Source organism: Urocampus carinirostris, chromosome 3, assembly GCF_059441175.1.
Source record: "Urocampus carinirostris isolate Australia breed hairy pipefish chromosome 3, RoL_Ucar_1.0, whole genome shotgun sequence".
In the NCBI taxonomy this organism is placed as follows: domain Eukaryota; kingdom Metazoa; phylum Chordata; class Actinopteri; order Syngnathiformes; family Syngnathidae; genus Urocampus; species Urocampus carinirostris.
The window spans coordinates 15905621-15922453 of record NC_142351.1 but is presented as its reverse complement, the minus strand read 5'-3'; the positions used below and the strand labels follow the sequence as shown (position 1 = coordinate 15922453).

The 16833-nt window shown below is 38.8% G+C and overlaps 1 protein-coding gene across 2 annotated transcripts in view; it reads left to right on the top strand.

The window, feature by feature from the left end:
- Window positions 1-16833, top strand: part of nup210 (nucleoporin 210) — a 46153-nt gene that overhangs the window by 24742 nt on the left and 4578 nt on the right. For both annotated transcript variants that reach the window (XM_088330836.1, XM_088330837.1), the window contains exons 29-37: window positions 1213-1304; window positions 1393-1567; window positions 3720-3895; window positions 10895-11115; window positions 11875-12011; window positions 12430-12544; window positions 13185-13331; window positions 16205-16455; window positions 16541-16745. In XM_088330836.1, coding sequence (XP_088186962.1) covers window positions 1213-1304; window positions 1393-1567; window positions 3720-3895; window positions 10895-11115; window positions 11875-12011; window positions 12430-12544; window positions 13185-13331; window positions 16205-16455; window positions 16541-16745 — 1519 coding nt within the window. The remainder of the gene's footprint in view (window positions 1-1212; window positions 1305-1392; window positions 1568-3719; window positions 3896-10894; window positions 11116-11874; window positions 12012-12429; window positions 12545-13184; window positions 13332-16204; window positions 16456-16540; window positions 16746-16833) is intronic.

The following is a 16833-nucleotide window of genomic DNA, read 5'->3' as shown; positions in this document are numbered from 1 at the left end:
AAAGGGTTTGAATTTTGGGTGAAGTGCTTTTAAATGCTTGAAATCATTACCATATTTCTCAACCAGTCTACTTAGAAATGACGCCGACACTGCTCTCTGGTGGCCTCGCTTTGCTATTGCACTTCATCTTCCCTCAGGACTAACAGCAGCTGGCATTAGTTTGCACAGCATCGTCGTATGAAGCGTTATCACCTCCTGCTGTTTACGCTCAATAGGACAGCTGCGAAACCTAAACAGGGCTCTATAAAATGTGTATTAGATCAAGGATTAAGTATCTATCATAGACATTTTTTTGGAAAAAAGTTAGGGTAGTGTTTCCCAGTGGATAATTGTGATTGTAAACCAAATATATTTACAATTTACTCAAGATCCATAAATCATATGTCACAGGTAAATCGCAGCTCTATTTGTGGCTATTTAAAATACATGATGCACACCGGATTTGTTATAATAACAGTACTGGAGAAATTGCTAAATTGTCTTTGAAAGTCAACAAGTGCTTGAATTTTGCCATTAAGAGGTGTAATGCCTGCCACTGTTAAACAAAAGATGAACATTCAAACAACAAAAATCTTGAGACTAGTATTTTAGTCTATGTCTGTTTTATTTTGAAGCCAGACAAATTCTTTGTGCCTGAATAAACGGCTGGATTAGATATGTTTTGGTAAAAGTTTTCAACTTTGTCAGAGAGTGCTCTCTGGTGGCTTCGCCTTGCTCTTGTATTTTTACTTCCCTCTTGATAAGCTGGCATTTTCCTATGAATCTTTATTGCCCCTTACAGGTCGCACCCAAGGGGACAGTTGCATGCCACACCTAAACGGGGTACTATGAAATGTATATTAGTGTAAGGATTACGTATCAATTATGGAAATTTAATTAAGAAAATTAAGTTAGCAATTCCCAGTGGTAAATTTTAACGGGAAGAACTCCTTGCAACTGAAAATGTAAGCTACATATTACCGTCATTTTTACCCCAGTTTCAAAAGCAAATATATTCACAATTTACTTTTCAAAAAATCATATGTCTTGTTAAATGCTTTACAGGAAAAATTGGAAAATTTGCTTTGAAAGTCCTTAAAAAGTGCTTGATTTGAATGAAAGCTTATCTAGATGTATCTGAAGTGTAAATTATGTTTAGTGACAAAACACTGTACTCATTAGGGACAAATCCACTCATCTTAAAAGTGTGTATGAAATTTGCTTCATTTCAAGGTCTATGACAAACTACTCATGGTTAATCCAAAAATCAAGGCGGAAGAGATACTCATGACTCCGAACTCAGTCCTTCCACTCAAAACCAACAGGTAATACCTGTTGGTTTATTTAATTTCTAAGGTAATTGCTAATAAATGAAAACAACTGTAACAGTTTTTGTTATTTGACATGTACTAGGGATGGTATGAGTGAGCTTTCATACCAGATTCTGGATAACACTGACCAGGTTTCTGTTGCTCAAGTTGATGAGAAGGGATTCCTCTTCTCTGGCTCTCTCACCGGCATTTCATCACTGCTGGTTACCTCACAAGAGTCATTCGGTGTAAATCAAACTCTCATCATTGCCGTTAAGGTCAGTTTCAGAGCTTCTCCTTGACGTTTTATTTTTTCCTTATGTGATTCATCATCTCATTCCCCGTTGATAAACTTTCCATTTTAAGATTGACATAATGTTAATATGTTCTATCAGTACATGACACAACGAGATTTTTGTTGGTATTTTAGCCAAAATTCTACAACATGCTATGTTAAAACATCAGTTTCATGACATTTCAAATGAAATTGTAAATACCCTAAATTATAAATTAGTGGTAATGGTATTATCCATCCACAAATCCCCTGCAGAGCTGCCATTGGCTATTCCTCTAAGAAAGTTTGAAATTAGAGTACAATACAATTAACCAATTTCTGCATCATTCCCTAAAGACCAATTAGTCGCCCACAAATTTGCAATGCAAAAATGCAGCATTTACATTCAGTGTACAAGCTGTCAAACCACATCGTGAAGTATGCTGACGACACAACAGTGGTGGGCCTCATCAGGGATGACAACGACCTGGCCTACAGAGAGGAGGTGGAGCAGTTGGTGGGCTGGTGCAGGGACAACAGCCTGGTCCTGAATGTCGACAAAACTAAAGAGATCATTGTCGACTTTAGGAAAAACCAGCCCAACCATGCCCCACTTTGCATCAACAACAAGGCTGTGGAGGTTGTCAGCAGTATCAAGTTCCTAGGGGTGCACATTACAAACAAACTCACCTGGTCCGTGAACACTGCATCACTGGTTAAGAGGGCACAGCAGCGCCGTGTACCTGACTTGTTAACCTGACTGCCCATTTTGCACATCTGGTTAGCTACTCTTCTTGCACTATCGGCACTATGGTAAAATACTATACGTAGCCAAAATACAATACAACATTATTTATATCTGTACATTCAAGGAAACTGTGGGGGTCAGATGCATCGACATTTCGTTCTGTATACACGTGTACTAGAATGACAATAAAGTAGATCTGAATCTGAATCTCTGAATCTGTTAGGGGAAATAATATTGTATCATTTGAGCGTGCTGCCTTAATATGGGATCCTTGTCGTGAAACAAAAAAAATGTCACCGTTAATCTAATATTAAATCTAAATGAGTGTGCGAGGCGAGTATTCACTGAAGAGGCGCATCTGTAGCGCGGTCACAGATGTTTTGGACAATTATTGTCAAAAAAAAAACTGGGTCCATGTTTCAATGTATGCATCGGGAAGTTGAGAGGGAAAGAGGAGCTGCAGACACTCGTGAACTCTGGCATTTAAACTCTTTGTTTGGCCTGTTACCTGTGAAGTGCTTGCATGTGACGTTATAAGACAACAAATCTAAGTTTGTCTTCATCCGAAAACGTTTCAAAATGGTATGCTTCATTCTAAGGATCGACCGATATGGATTTCTCAGAGTTGATAGAGATTATTTAAGGTGAGAAGCTCAATCATCCGGGAGGTAATCTGTCTAAAGCCACTGCTCCTTCGCATCCAGAGGAGCCAATTGAGGTGGCTCGGGCATCTGATAAGGACGCCTCCCTTATTGAAATTAGTGGGCACTCCTGTTTTGGAGCCAGATTGGCGAACTAATGTAACAGCTAATGACTAACCCTTCCACTTGAGTGTGTTGGGTCATTAACAAAATGTTTTTTCAACAATATCAATTATTTCACATTATTATATATATTTTATATAAAATGCCATTCTTTTCAAGAATATATGCTGTGCCAAAATTGTAAAATTCTCTATACATAAATGTATTAAAATGAAATAAAGCATTTTGATCTAGAAAAAAATCTAGACTACTGCCAGAATTGGAGTGTGATTAATCTAGAAATAAAAAAAAAACAATCCATGCCCTGCACTCATTTTCCCAAATAAAGGTTAACATTTTTAATGAAAATCTTCAAGCAAGCTTATCATTTGTCAACTATTATCAAAATGCTAAAGACAGGGTAAAGTATCTATCTATCTATCTATCTATCTATCTATCTATCTATCTATCTATCTATCTATCTATCTATCTATCTATCTATCTATCTATCTATCTATCTATCTATCTATCTATCTATCTATCTATCTATCTATCTATCTAAACGCTGCAGTGTTATTTGAATAATCAAATACATAAAATCTTTTGTTGCAATTAATATACTGTCTGCTTTATGATGCAATTGTTTTATTTTCGTCATCTCTCAGGTGGTGCCTGTGTCTTATGTGTGCTTCAGCACCAGTCCAGTCTTGCGTACATACACAAAGGAGAGCCTGAAATTTCTCCCTTTGGGCATTGTCCTCACCTTCACTGTTCATTTTCACACCAGCACTGGAGAAGTCCTGCACAGCTCCAACAGCCAGCTCACCTTTTCTACCAACAGGTATTTTTACATTCTACAACTTAATCTAAACTATATGCCAGACACTGAGGCGTATGGTGCCACGGCCATAAGCCACTGAAATATGTTCGACTGATTAGTCGTGTCTACTGTGCAAACTGCCTACCACCGTGAATAATTAACATAATTGTTTTGGGATTATGCTTCAAGTGTAATTTTACATGACTCCTGTGAATGATGCATAGGTCAAAATTTGTTTGAATTCAGGTTTTATTTAAATATATAAATTCTTCACTCTTGATGTTTAATTAAAACTACCAAAAACACCCGTTTTCCTCCAAGACACAAAAGGTGAGTTGACAAATAGTTCCGAATGAAAGCTTTTTTTGTTTAAAATGTTAGATTTAAAAAAAATAATAACATAATTACTGTTTATGTGTAATGCTCCCACATTCCCTGTAACAGCCGGCAACCTCACCTCAACGTTTGACACTTTCAATAGTTTTTTGATCTGAGAAAAACATTCACATTTTACCCCAATTTAGAAAATTAGTGGTGCTTATTCTCGAATACATACGATATATATATTTATAGAAAAAACAGAAATTGCTTTAGCCTGACGGTTCAGTAAGTGCATCAGCAAATAATTTTTCATTTATACGGTCACTGGTTTTGGATGCTTTTTAGATGTTGGAAAATAACGATATTTTTTTTTTCCATAAATAAAAGCAGATCCAGAGACTCTACTACTACTTCCCGCTTTGGTTATTGCTGGTTCACTCCTTTGCGGATTTAAAAAACAAAACAAAACAATAAGATCGGTTTAAGATCAGGTAATTGTCTCATTGTAATCCTGTGCAGTCCAGACATTTTTGTGATTAAGGGCTATATAAATACATTTGACTTGACTTGATCGAATTAAAAAAAAAACCCTACAGACCCTTACTGCAGCTCCAAAAAACGTTTTGGGCAGCCAAGTTTAAAAATGTTTGGCTATTCAATGATTAAAGAAAAAAAAAACTGATCGGGGGAAAAAAATAATTGCATCCCGCACCAGTGAGGAACGTTCGGGCAGCCAAAATTCAAGCCGATTGGACGGCAACCCTTGACTTGAGATCTCCGATGCTGACTGGCAAATTCATATCATATAATCTTTTACACTGTACAGTGACCGTACACCAGCTCTGCGTTCCTTTCTGCATCTCAGTGAGATGACTTTGTGTCCCGCGCTCTATGCTGTGCTGCCTAATCTATGCATATGCCAAACAATTTGGTCTCTCATCTCATCTCATCTCATCAGCGGTAACGCTTATCCTCGTTAGGGTCGCGGGGGGGGCTGGAGCCCATCCCAGCCATCTCCGGGCAGTGGGAAGGGGACACCCTGAACTGGTTGCCAGCCAATCGCAGGGCACACAGGGACAGACAACTCATTCGCTCATTCACACCTAGGGACAATTTGGACCGGCCAATTCACCTGAAATGCATGTTTTTGGAACGTGGGAGGAAACCGGAGTGCCCGGAGGAAACCCACACAAGCACGGGGAGAACATACAAACTCCGCACAGGAAGTCTGGAGCTGGATTTGAACCCACGACAGGTTCCCATGACATGAACTGTGCCGCACAAGCGCTAACCACTGCGCCGCCGTGCTGCCCAATTTGGTCTCTCATATATTGACTAATTTAAAATACGTACTGTTTACCTTTAAAATCTATAAAACCGTTTTATATTTGTTTTCTCTCTCTGTCGTTAGGTCGCCTTTAATGACACCCCCCCAAAGAAAAAAACATTGATTAATTTTAACTACATACTGCTTACCTTTATAACTTATATATTCTTTCTATTTTGTTCTCTATCTCCTTCTCTCTCACTCACTTACCCTCTCCCTCACTCATTCTCTCTCACTCCTCACTTTTTTTCCTCAATCCTACACTCACTTGTTTGATCTCTCCTCTCTCTTTCTCTCCACACACATTCACACACACTCACTCAGTAAGTCGGCATGTACGCTTTAATGAAGGTACGACTCAATTTCGCAGATATGTATTGTATATACGTTTCATGTATGAAGTTTACACATTTACTGGACAGGTGAATAATTTATTCTTTACTCATTTAACATCACTCCCTTTAGTTTGTAAGGTGTAGGCACGGATTAAATATAGATTTTATTGGCATATATGCAAATGGTTTAAAAATTACTTTCTTTATAAATCTTATTTAATATATTTAAGTGCATTACTATATTTTTAGATACCAATTTATTGTCAAAGTTTTGTGCCTTTGTTGAATCATTGGGATCAGTTGCAATGCATTTATGTGAATGATAAAAGTAAATTGCATATTTGTCCATGAAATGTCAAGTCATGTTTATTTGTGTAGCCCTTTATCACAAAGAATCTCAAAGGGCTGAAGAGACCACAGATTACTGCAAACCACAGACTATTATTACACCATCCCCTGATCTAAAACCAACATGAGGGAAAGGAAAAACTCAAAAACCTAAACATGACGTAAATGAATAAACATTGCGAAGGTAAAGCACATGAGGTAATCCCCCTTCCAGGATGACCAGGCTGCAATGGATGTTGCAATAACAGAAAATACACAATATTGTCAACATAAAATTTAGGTTAATTATATGCTATAGAATAGAAGTGTGTTTTAAGCTTAGATTTAAACATTTCCCCTGAGGTATCAGATTGAATCACAGGGGGAAGAGTTTTGTAACAGAAATGTTCATTAATTTTCATCTCATCTCATTAGCCGTACCGCTTATCCTCATTAGGGTCGCGGGGGGGCTGGAGCCCATCCCAGCCATCTTCGGGCAGTGGGCAGGGGACACCCTGAACTGGTTGCCAGCCAATCGCAGGGCACACGGGGACAGACAACTCATTCACTCATTCACACCTAGGGACAATTTGGACCGGCCAATTCACCTGAAATGCATGTTTTTGGAATGTGGGAGGAAACCGGAGTGCCCGGAGGAAACCCACGCAAGCACGGGGAGAACATACAAACTCCGCACAGAAAGTCTGGAGCTGGATTTGAACCCACGACAGGTTCCCATGACATGAACTGTGCCGCACAAGCGCTAACCACTGCGCCGCCGTGCTGCCCATTAATTTTCATCATTTTCCTAATTTTCTTGTGCTACTTTACACCAAAACAAATAAAAGACAGGATATTTTGGTTATTTATAGCATGTATGGTATAATTTGAATAGTTCGGCCCACTTGACATTTACATAGGCCATATGTGGCCCGCGATGTGAAACGAGTTTGACACCCCTGCTGTAAGCAGATCCAAAATTATTAAATTTTAACAATGCACTGTGCATCATGAAGATTGTGAATTATTATCTCAACACTGAAGGATGGTTTGGCACCATAAGAGACATTTTTAATTCACAACGTTAATTTAGCAGGTTGCATGGTTTCACAAGTTGTCCTACCTTAGTTATAGAGTGAGTTAAATGAATGGGAATCTTTGGCAGGAAAGCAAAGACTGCAAGGGCCTCATCAGTCATCACAATGAATTGAATCTTTAGCGTGCACTTAAGGTGCTGACATTCACTTTTACGGAAGACCAATCAAAGTCATACGAGGTTTACCCTCTTGAGTCAAAAAGAATAGGCTTTGATTAAATTCTTCTAAAATCTCCGAAGAGGCAATTGGCTTTGACAGGACTTTCAGCTCCGTCTAGTTTGTCCACAGCAGATGGTCGTTAGAAGGGACCAGACAACAACACACTTGACGCAAAAAGGAAACACTTCCCTTTTTGTTTATTTTTCTATTACTTGTGAACACAACATTTGCTCAGCTGTAATGTTTTGGATATCCCTTGGAAGATCAATATTTCTAATAAGGCAACCTGACTCCAGCATTATGATGTTTTTGTTTCTTATCTACACTATAGTAATACTTCTACAACGATGATTAATCGGATCTTATCTAGAATTGCCCCTACTACAACCACATTTCCTGATACAAAATAATTGAAAACGAATTAATCTGTTTCCAGACTCCCTAAAGCATCTGACTTGACCCTAAAGAGCTATAAAACACATGAAATGAAATGAAATGATCTGCATTTATGTAGCGCTTTTCAAGTCAAGACTTCCCAAAGCGCTTTACAGTGTGCTTCACAATAGCGGCCGTGCAGCCATGTAAGGCGCTAACCTGCTTATTGGCGGTATTAGGGGTTCAGTGTCTTACCCAAGGACACTTCGACATATAACACGGACGAGTCGGGATTCGAACTGGGATCCCTTGATCCCAAGACGAGCGCTCTACCTCCTGAGCTCTGTGTTTTGCTGATCACTCAAAAAAACACATTAAAATAGTAATTGAACAAGAAAAATACAGCAAAAAGATAAATAAGTTAACAACAATGAAATGCAAGTGCATGATGCGCACTTATCATGAAGAAAGTCGGCTGTTGCTAACGTAACAGAGGTTTATGCGTGGTGCAGCAGAAGTAGGGGGGACAGGAGTGACGGACCACGAGAGACTGTTGATACTTATAGAACATTCACTTGGTGCTTTTTTTAGATATTTGTCATACTTCTAATCAGTGTTCCCTCTAAGCTGCGCGCGTGCGCAATTGCTCACTGCTCGCACATTCTCAGCGCACAAGAAAATCTAGCCAGCGCACAAAAATGAGGGCTCAAAATTACTTATTAAGAAGCGACTTAAGTCAAAGTTACAGTGCATGAAGGTAAAAATACACGGGTTCCCCTGACGTTGTGTCCTAAATGCGGTATTTTGAAGTCAATGTCAAACGTAGTTGAAAAGTAAAGTCAGTAGTTTGTCGAGAACCGGCTTCTTCGGCTCGGCTCACTAAAAGGAACCGGCTCTTTTGGGTCCTAAACGGCTCTTCAGGTTGTTTTTGCTTCGTTAATCCCAACATGACCAAATATTATGTAAAATTATGCACAAAATGACTTAAAGGAAGCGGGGAATAGAACAAAAAAGAAAAAAATACCAAAATGAAAAAGGAGTGAAAAGCTGAGAAAAAAAGAAACAAAAGGAAGAGAAAAAAAGAAGGAAAATTTAGAAAAAGCCAGGAAAAAAGAAAAGTAAGAAATGTAGGAAAAAAGTAAATGGAGAACAGAAAGAAAAAAGTAACAGCTCGGAAAAAATAAACACAATGACATTTTTTTAAAGGAATTAAAAAAAAAGTAGAAAAAAAACCCACGGAAAAAAGAAGAAAAAGTTTGTATTGTATTCAAATAATTTCCAATTATATCAAGTGAATCTTGTTGCCAACATTGTACTTCCACTAAAAAATGTGATTAAGTACAGTTCTGTATCTTACAACCGACTAAATAAGCCCCCAAAAATGTTAATATTATGCGACAAAATATATCAGGAAATAAAAAGAAACGGATGATCTTGTGAAAGAATTGTAAGAACAAACAACGTTTGTAGGCCGTACAACCTGTGCAATAGTACATGAGTCAATTCATTCAAAAGAGAAAAATAATTTTGCATTGCCGGAAACTCAGCAAAATGTAACTTGATGTCAAGTTTTGTACATGTTTGATAATTAATTATCTTGCCACACTTGGGATTATGGTTGCTCACTGTTGTTTCAAGCGTTGCTACCAGACTTTGTGTGAACGCTCAGACCCGTGAAAAATTAGAGGGAACATTGCTTCTAATTTCTAAACGATGCTGTCCATAAGCACAAGGGCTCTTTGCATACGAACCTTTCATTACCCGATGTTTTTGGGATCGGTATCAGATGATTCGGGTCGTAATCGCGTTCGCGGGGTGTACACTAAATGTCATCCCTCTCAGTCCTAAAGATGACGAAGGTCCTTTTTTTCTGAAAGAATAAAGCTTTGAAGCATTAAACTGTCTGTACCTAATTCTTGGCACATGGGCCCCCAACACACTGCCTGACTGTCTCATATGGTGGATACAGAAAGCAAAACAAGGCACTAAGTGGGTTGTCAAATATTTGATCAAAGCCACTCCTGCCATCTAGTGGTGATTTATTATACTGAACTATTTCCCAGAGACTTGATACTCACTAGGGAAAAAAAAGACAATGCTTCTGAAAATATATTTATACGTTATCGCACTGAATGAGTCCAAAATCGCATGTGAAAATTGCATATATATATATATATATATATATATGGTTATGCAAGTACATGATTCAAATTGGATTCCTCATTTTAATAGTACTGGAGAAATTGAAATTATGGCTTTGATAATCCTTAAAAATTGCTTAAATTTGGCCATGACTATCCACATCGTAGATGATGACTGATTATCCTACTTAGCTGGATCACTCGCACAACTACCACTCTTATTTTTGTCTATTATTTTCTGCTTCAATTTAATAGACATTATACTTTTTTCTCAGAAAATACTATTTTTTTTTAGAACTAAAGGCTCGGGTCACCAAACAAGCTATAATAAAGATATGCAAAGCGACCAAAAAAAATAAAAATAACACGAGCTTGGGTTTTTTTGATCGGAAATGCATGCACTAACTAGGATTAGCTGATGCTGGCGGTGAGCTCTTATGTGGAGATAGTCACACCCAAAATTTAAATCAAAGGTGGGGTGCACAGGTGGAGGTCTAAAATCTAATATTTTCTCTATTACGCATGAGGTTAACAATGCCCAGCTGAGTTCAAAGAGCTTTTATACATATTGTTCACTGTGCCTATCTGCTTTCATCTTACTTTTATCATCTGTTCTCCAGCCAGAGAGTGCATTATGCTGAAGGAAATGAGGTGTGGCTTATTTCTCGCGCATGCTTGATTATTCTAGGATGAAAATGGTGAAAGTAAAAAAAGGATTGCACGCGCCAGGCAAGAAGCTTGACAGAGGCTGCAATTATAATTTCTGCCAGAAAATGGCGTAAGCAAGTAAATTAGTTTAAAGTTCCTGGCTCCACTTTTTAAGGTTAAATGTTTAAAAAAAATTGACAAGCCATCACAATCACATGTTTACCTTTTAATCGTGATTGAAAAAGTGTACTGTAGATTCATTCTATATTTGTTTGTTTCTTTTTTATCAGGGACGATCTGGTGCAGGTTGGTTCTGGACCTGGTAACCATACTTTCACAGTGAGGACGGTCAACCTCGGACTGACACTGCTGTCTGTGCACGACAGTGATAACACTGTAATGGCAGACTACATCCCACTTCCTGTTGAGCACGCCATCCAGCCAGGAGAGACCCAGACGCTCGTGGTGGGGGATGTCGTTTGCTTTACTGCCATTTTGGCCAGTCAAGATGGTAAGAATTTCCAGATATCGTTACTGCTGTGTAAAAAAGACTCATCTTCATGTTTTGTTTTTTCTTATTATGCTTTGTTTATAATGTCACATAGGCCTAAAATAATGCTGTCACAGTGAGTTTTTTTTTTAACATAATTTCAATTTTTTTCATTGTAAACACGTCAAATATGCAAAAGATACATGCCCAAAAATGGAGAAACACCTTTTCAAATCATGTATTTTTCACACTACATTGTTAACTTTTCAAAAATGCAAACCAGTATTTACTCATGAATAGTGGACATTTTTTGATTACCTAACAGAAGAAGAAGAACTTAAAGTTTGGGTGCACCTTATACACGAGGTCTTACAATTTTTGAGTCGAAAATATCGCTGACCACGATCTCAAAAATTTTGAATCTCACAAAATGTTATATTATTTTTTATCACTTTCTGTTTTAGGACGTAACTAAAAATAGTGTAATGGTAATGTTGTGTCCCATCTATGTCTCTATTGGCCGGGTGGATGGAATTCAACATTCTCACCATTGGTATACGGCTTTGATCATAGTTGACACCTTTGTTATACAATTGTGGTATTTTCCGTCTGATCAATAATTGCACAAATATGGTAATATGCAATCCCTTTATTATCTTTATATAAGGCGCACTGGATTGTAAGCCGCATGCTCATTTTTTTTTTAAGTTTTGCCCTATAATCAGCAAAATACAGTACTTAAGTATCTTGAGTACACTTTCAAAATTACTATCCCTGCAGGAGGCCCCGGTACATGGAGCTCTTCAGCCAGTGCCGTGATCCAAATAGACTCCAAAACTGGTGCAGCTGTTGCAAGAGACAGTGGATCTGCTACTGTGTACTATGATATTCCTGGCGTTTTAAGGACATACAGAGAGGTAAACCATGTTGATTTGAAGGACTTGATGCATTCCAAACTTTTCTCAATTCTTTTTATGCCCTTGTCATGTTGCATATATGCATAAAACTTGGGAATCAAACACAGTTCTGAGGAATCATCAATGGAAATATTTTAAATTGTATTACTTTCAATTTAACAACAAATCAACAAAGTTGATTTTTTTCAATCCCGTACAATAATTTTTATTCATTGTTTTTCTTTTGCAATTTAATAATAATAGTGATGATAACAATACAATTTAAAATGTCATAAACATTTTTTATCTAAAATTGTTTGGACATTTGACAGCGCTGCCAAAGCCGAAAATAACTACGGTATTGTATTAAAAATGATTTTATTTTATCGTACATGCAATTGTTTTTGGCTATTTATCCCCCTACCCTCTGAATTATTAGATTCTGGTGGAATCTGCGACAAAGACAACTGCCATGGCACAAGCATTGCCAGTCAGAATCGGCAAGCAGATTGATGTCTTCCTCACAACTAGAGGACAAGGAACCAACCTCATCGGTATTGATATAATTTAACTACACAGAATTACAATCAGAGAATACTGTATACACATACAGTACATACAGTGCTGTTCAAAATAGCAGTGCAATGTAAATAAGCAGAATATCAGGGTTTTTTTTTTTTTAGTATATCCTGTGCATTTTTCAAAGGAAAAAATATTTTGTGCATACTTAAGACCGACTGCAGGGCGCATGTGCCCACATTGAAACATGAGATATTCACAAAGAAAGACGGTACACAAAAAGAGTTTTAATCTACGGTTCCTTAACGGCCGCCGAACTTTTGATAAACCAATACGTGTTTGTTGGAAGTTTTTTGAATGCACAAAGTTACGTTAAACTTGCGTCTTTCTCGACACATATATTCCACGTGTCTCACTCTTACCTTTACTGCTCGGGCGCCCCTGGCCATCGTTAGAAAAAAAATGCATAAATTAGCCGTATCATTGCATAAGCTGCAGGGTTACAATACGGAGGAATTTACTGTGTGTGTGTGTGTGTGTGTGTATATATATATATATATATATATATATATATATATATACATGTGTGTGGGCGTGTATGTATGTATATTTTTTGTTTCTTGTAGCCTTCAGCTTGTTGCCATTAAGCTTTTGCCAATGTAATGTTTCTTGCAGGAACGTGCTCCTCTTTCCAAGCAGAAGCCATTTCACATTTACAACCAGAAACCTCTGTTACTTGCCATCTCAGCTTTACCAGTGAAGCTGTTGATTTCCCTGCAAGCAGTGTGTTTAAAACACACACTAGCTTTGATGCCAGCATTGGTATGTCTGAATTCATATTTCTGGGGCATGCTGTAGGTCTTAGATGAATTGAAATGTGGCTTGGTGTATCTCGATTAGATGGGCACTTAAATACTAAGTAAAAAAAAAGGGGGGGGGGGGGTTAACAACAAGATCATTTGATTATACCTTTTTTTCTTTTCACGCCATTATAGAGTGATCTTTATGGATCATCATTCTTGATCATAGACACTATCCTATACTCCCAACTCTACCTTGATACACATTTTTGTCCACATTTTTATATATTTTAAGCTTTACCTGTCACTTTAACCATCAACACAAAATAGTCTTTATTGAATTTGATCATTTAATTTGCTGATGTTTTCAACTAAACTAGTGCTTGATACTCCACATTAAGGGTCAGGTGAATGCTGTTAACACGCTATAATCAATATTTGATTCGTGCTAGAAGGGTATTTAACACTGGCTGTAAAAGTTGCCAAGTTGATGTACTGTATTGAGCTGCTAATGCCTGAAAGTGTGGCTCATTATCTTTGGGTCTTTTTGGGTGGAATCTAGTACGTACTCAGGGCTGCTCCCTCTCTGCTAATTCACAGTCTGATTGGGAACCTTTGTCATTCAAATGACCCTTCACCTAAAAAATCAAATATTAGAGCTAAGTGGAAAATTACTCTTATCCGTTGAGTAAACAACCACTTTTTTATGAGCTGTGAGAATAATTCATATAGTTTTTACATTGTTAAAAGATATTTGCTCCGACAATAACTGGACAGTAATGCCACAGACACACCGAACGGTTTCTGTGGCATGTTTGATTGTAATTCAATGTGGTCCATGGAGATGTCGCGAATTGCTGTCTGACGCTGGAACAATACTGTGCTTTGCACCAGGAATGTTAAAATAATGCAACTTTTTTCACTTCACTTGAGGCAAAAGCCAATTGTCAAAGATAAAGGTTAAACCTACCCACCTCATCACACTGTGGAAACAACACAGGATGTAGATGCAATACATGATCGCATAAAGCCCAGCGCACATCTGACGCCAACCAAGTGGGGAATTAGGTGTCCGACGCCTCTGGCTGCAGGTGCCCCCACACACCTGAAGTCATTTTCAGCTCTACTCCAGTTGTTTACATCGCATGTTTTATTTCTTTATTGCACAAAAGAAAACACAAACCTGGGTTGCATAGCGTAAAATGTGAGCCCTTTATTTCTAGACTACAGCATGAGGGCAACCATACTGTGGAGAATAGCGCCAGATTGTTGTCAATAGTGGTTGCCGTGGTAACGGACAATATTGCCTTTGCCTGTCATCGGTCCTCGAGGATTAAAGGAAACTCCGACTACCTTCATAAATGTTTTCATATATCATTACGTTGTTCTGTATTTGGAGCACTTGCGTTTCTAGAAAAGAGCAGTTCACCATTTTCTCTGTACCCCACACACTTAAGGAATTTGGCAACCAAGCACGAAAATGATCAAACATGTTTGATTGTAGACACCATTGGCACGGTGCTATTTTCCTCCAAAAGTGCCCTCGCAAACCTGACGCCAGAAGCAAAATGCCTATCGCCGGCGGCGTTGAACGCTGCTTGCGCCAGTGTAGAGTTTTTGATAGGCCTGTAGAGGAATGGGTAACACCAGGCTGTAACTTGCCCAAGACGCAGCACAGGAAACGATGCCCCTACAACCCTAGTGGTTATTGAAATCAACCAACCATTGCTGTTCAATTCCGATGTATAAATTGAGGACTTTTGGGTCAAAAAGTTGAAATATTGTGAGTACGTGGTGAATACTGAATGGCTAGGCTAACATAAAAGGGCATTAAAAGGAGTCGCAATGCGATAAAAATAAAACACAAGTGTGCAAGACCAGTTGTCTTATAATGCACGTGCTAATTGGGACGAGCTAATGCTGGCGGTTATTGGTCTCTACTGATACTGTCTGGAAATTAAACGTTTGACGGTTGAGCTGTCAAAACTCTCGTCATATGTATTTTCAGACTATGTCACAACAGTGTTTTGTATTTAGACTACATGCGTTGTGAAAAGTACACTCGCCCTTTTCCTCAGTGCTCCGCACACTTGAGGAATTTAATATTCAATGCCTTTGGCGCTGCGCCCCATTCCTCCAAAAAGTGCTCCCGCAGACCTGACCCCAAAGGCAAAATGTCAGTCAACAGTGGCGTCTCATGCGGTTGTCGCCAGGTGTGCGTAGGGATTTTGAAGCACCAAGCAAGGCATGCACCAAAAAGTCAATCATATTGAGGGGAGAAAAGCGCAGTTTATGCCATTTATCTAGCGTGTCATTTTGTTTATAAAATCAGAAACAAGTTAGTACCATGAAGTAAGCACCACCAACTCTTAGCGCACCTCCCTAGAGAGGAGAGTTGTCTGCCCAGTATGTCTGTTTTGTTGGTGGAAGCCCCTCCTCTTTGACATGCGACGCTCAAGGTGTTCAAGCACCCTGCAATCTAACTCGCCCAAATCAAGCGGCCTGGATTGAAATTTCGTTTTCGGTTTTGAGCTCTTTCTGATCTTAAAGCAACCGCACACAAATTATCCAGTATTCATTTAAGACCATTGGGTCACTCATTGCTGTGTTGGTGAGGTTGAGTCGCCCCCTCCTCCTACCTTGCTGCTGTAGTTGTGTATTTGATCTTGATTGCATCCAGTAGTGCTTACAATAAAGCATTTTTTCTGTTCATTAAAAAGGGAGAAGTTAAACATTTATTTTGTTTGGAATAATGGACAGTTATTTTGACTAAATTGCTCACTGTTGTATTTATAGAGTTTAAACCTATCACTCTGTAACACACATTTTAGCTAACGTGTTGTTTCTTATTTTAGGTTATCTTTAGCCTCCTGTTTACCTTTTACCCTTGCCTAGGTTTGTACACGTGCTCCATGACCTTGCAGCCCATGCCAGACCAGCTGACCCGTGTTTTGAGCATGTCAATGACCAACCTGCTGGTAAAAGCTGGCATTCAAGGCAGCGCCTTTTCTGGCGAGCAGCTTAGCGCCAGACTGGCAATAGAGCCGGGCCTCTACGCCGACTTGACTGAAGTGATGCTCTCAAATGTGCATCAGTCTGCGGCACTCACAGTCTTTGGTCCAGCTGCTGCCCTAGCAGACATGGAGGTCAGGGATAATTACATTTTTCATAAGAATAATAATGCCTCGTGTTGAAAGAAAAAGTAACGCAATCAATTTATCTGTGTCTTAGGTTGTCTCTAGTTCTCCCAGCATCGGTATTCAAAAGACTGAGTCACACAGCGGTTTTCCGAGCCTTACAAAATACACCATTAGGGCTTTGGACCTAAGAGCAGCTGGTTCCGCTTCCATTACCTTCAGCAGCGCCTCCTCGGGTCAGAGTCTCATCATCCCCATCACTTTGATACACGTGGCTGAGCCTGGTGCAAGCATGCAAGGTCAGTTCTTCTCTTCTTGTTAATGCGAAGCCAGAATGATCTTCATGTGGTGTTGAATTTCTGGGGGGAAAAAGATTTGACCCAACAG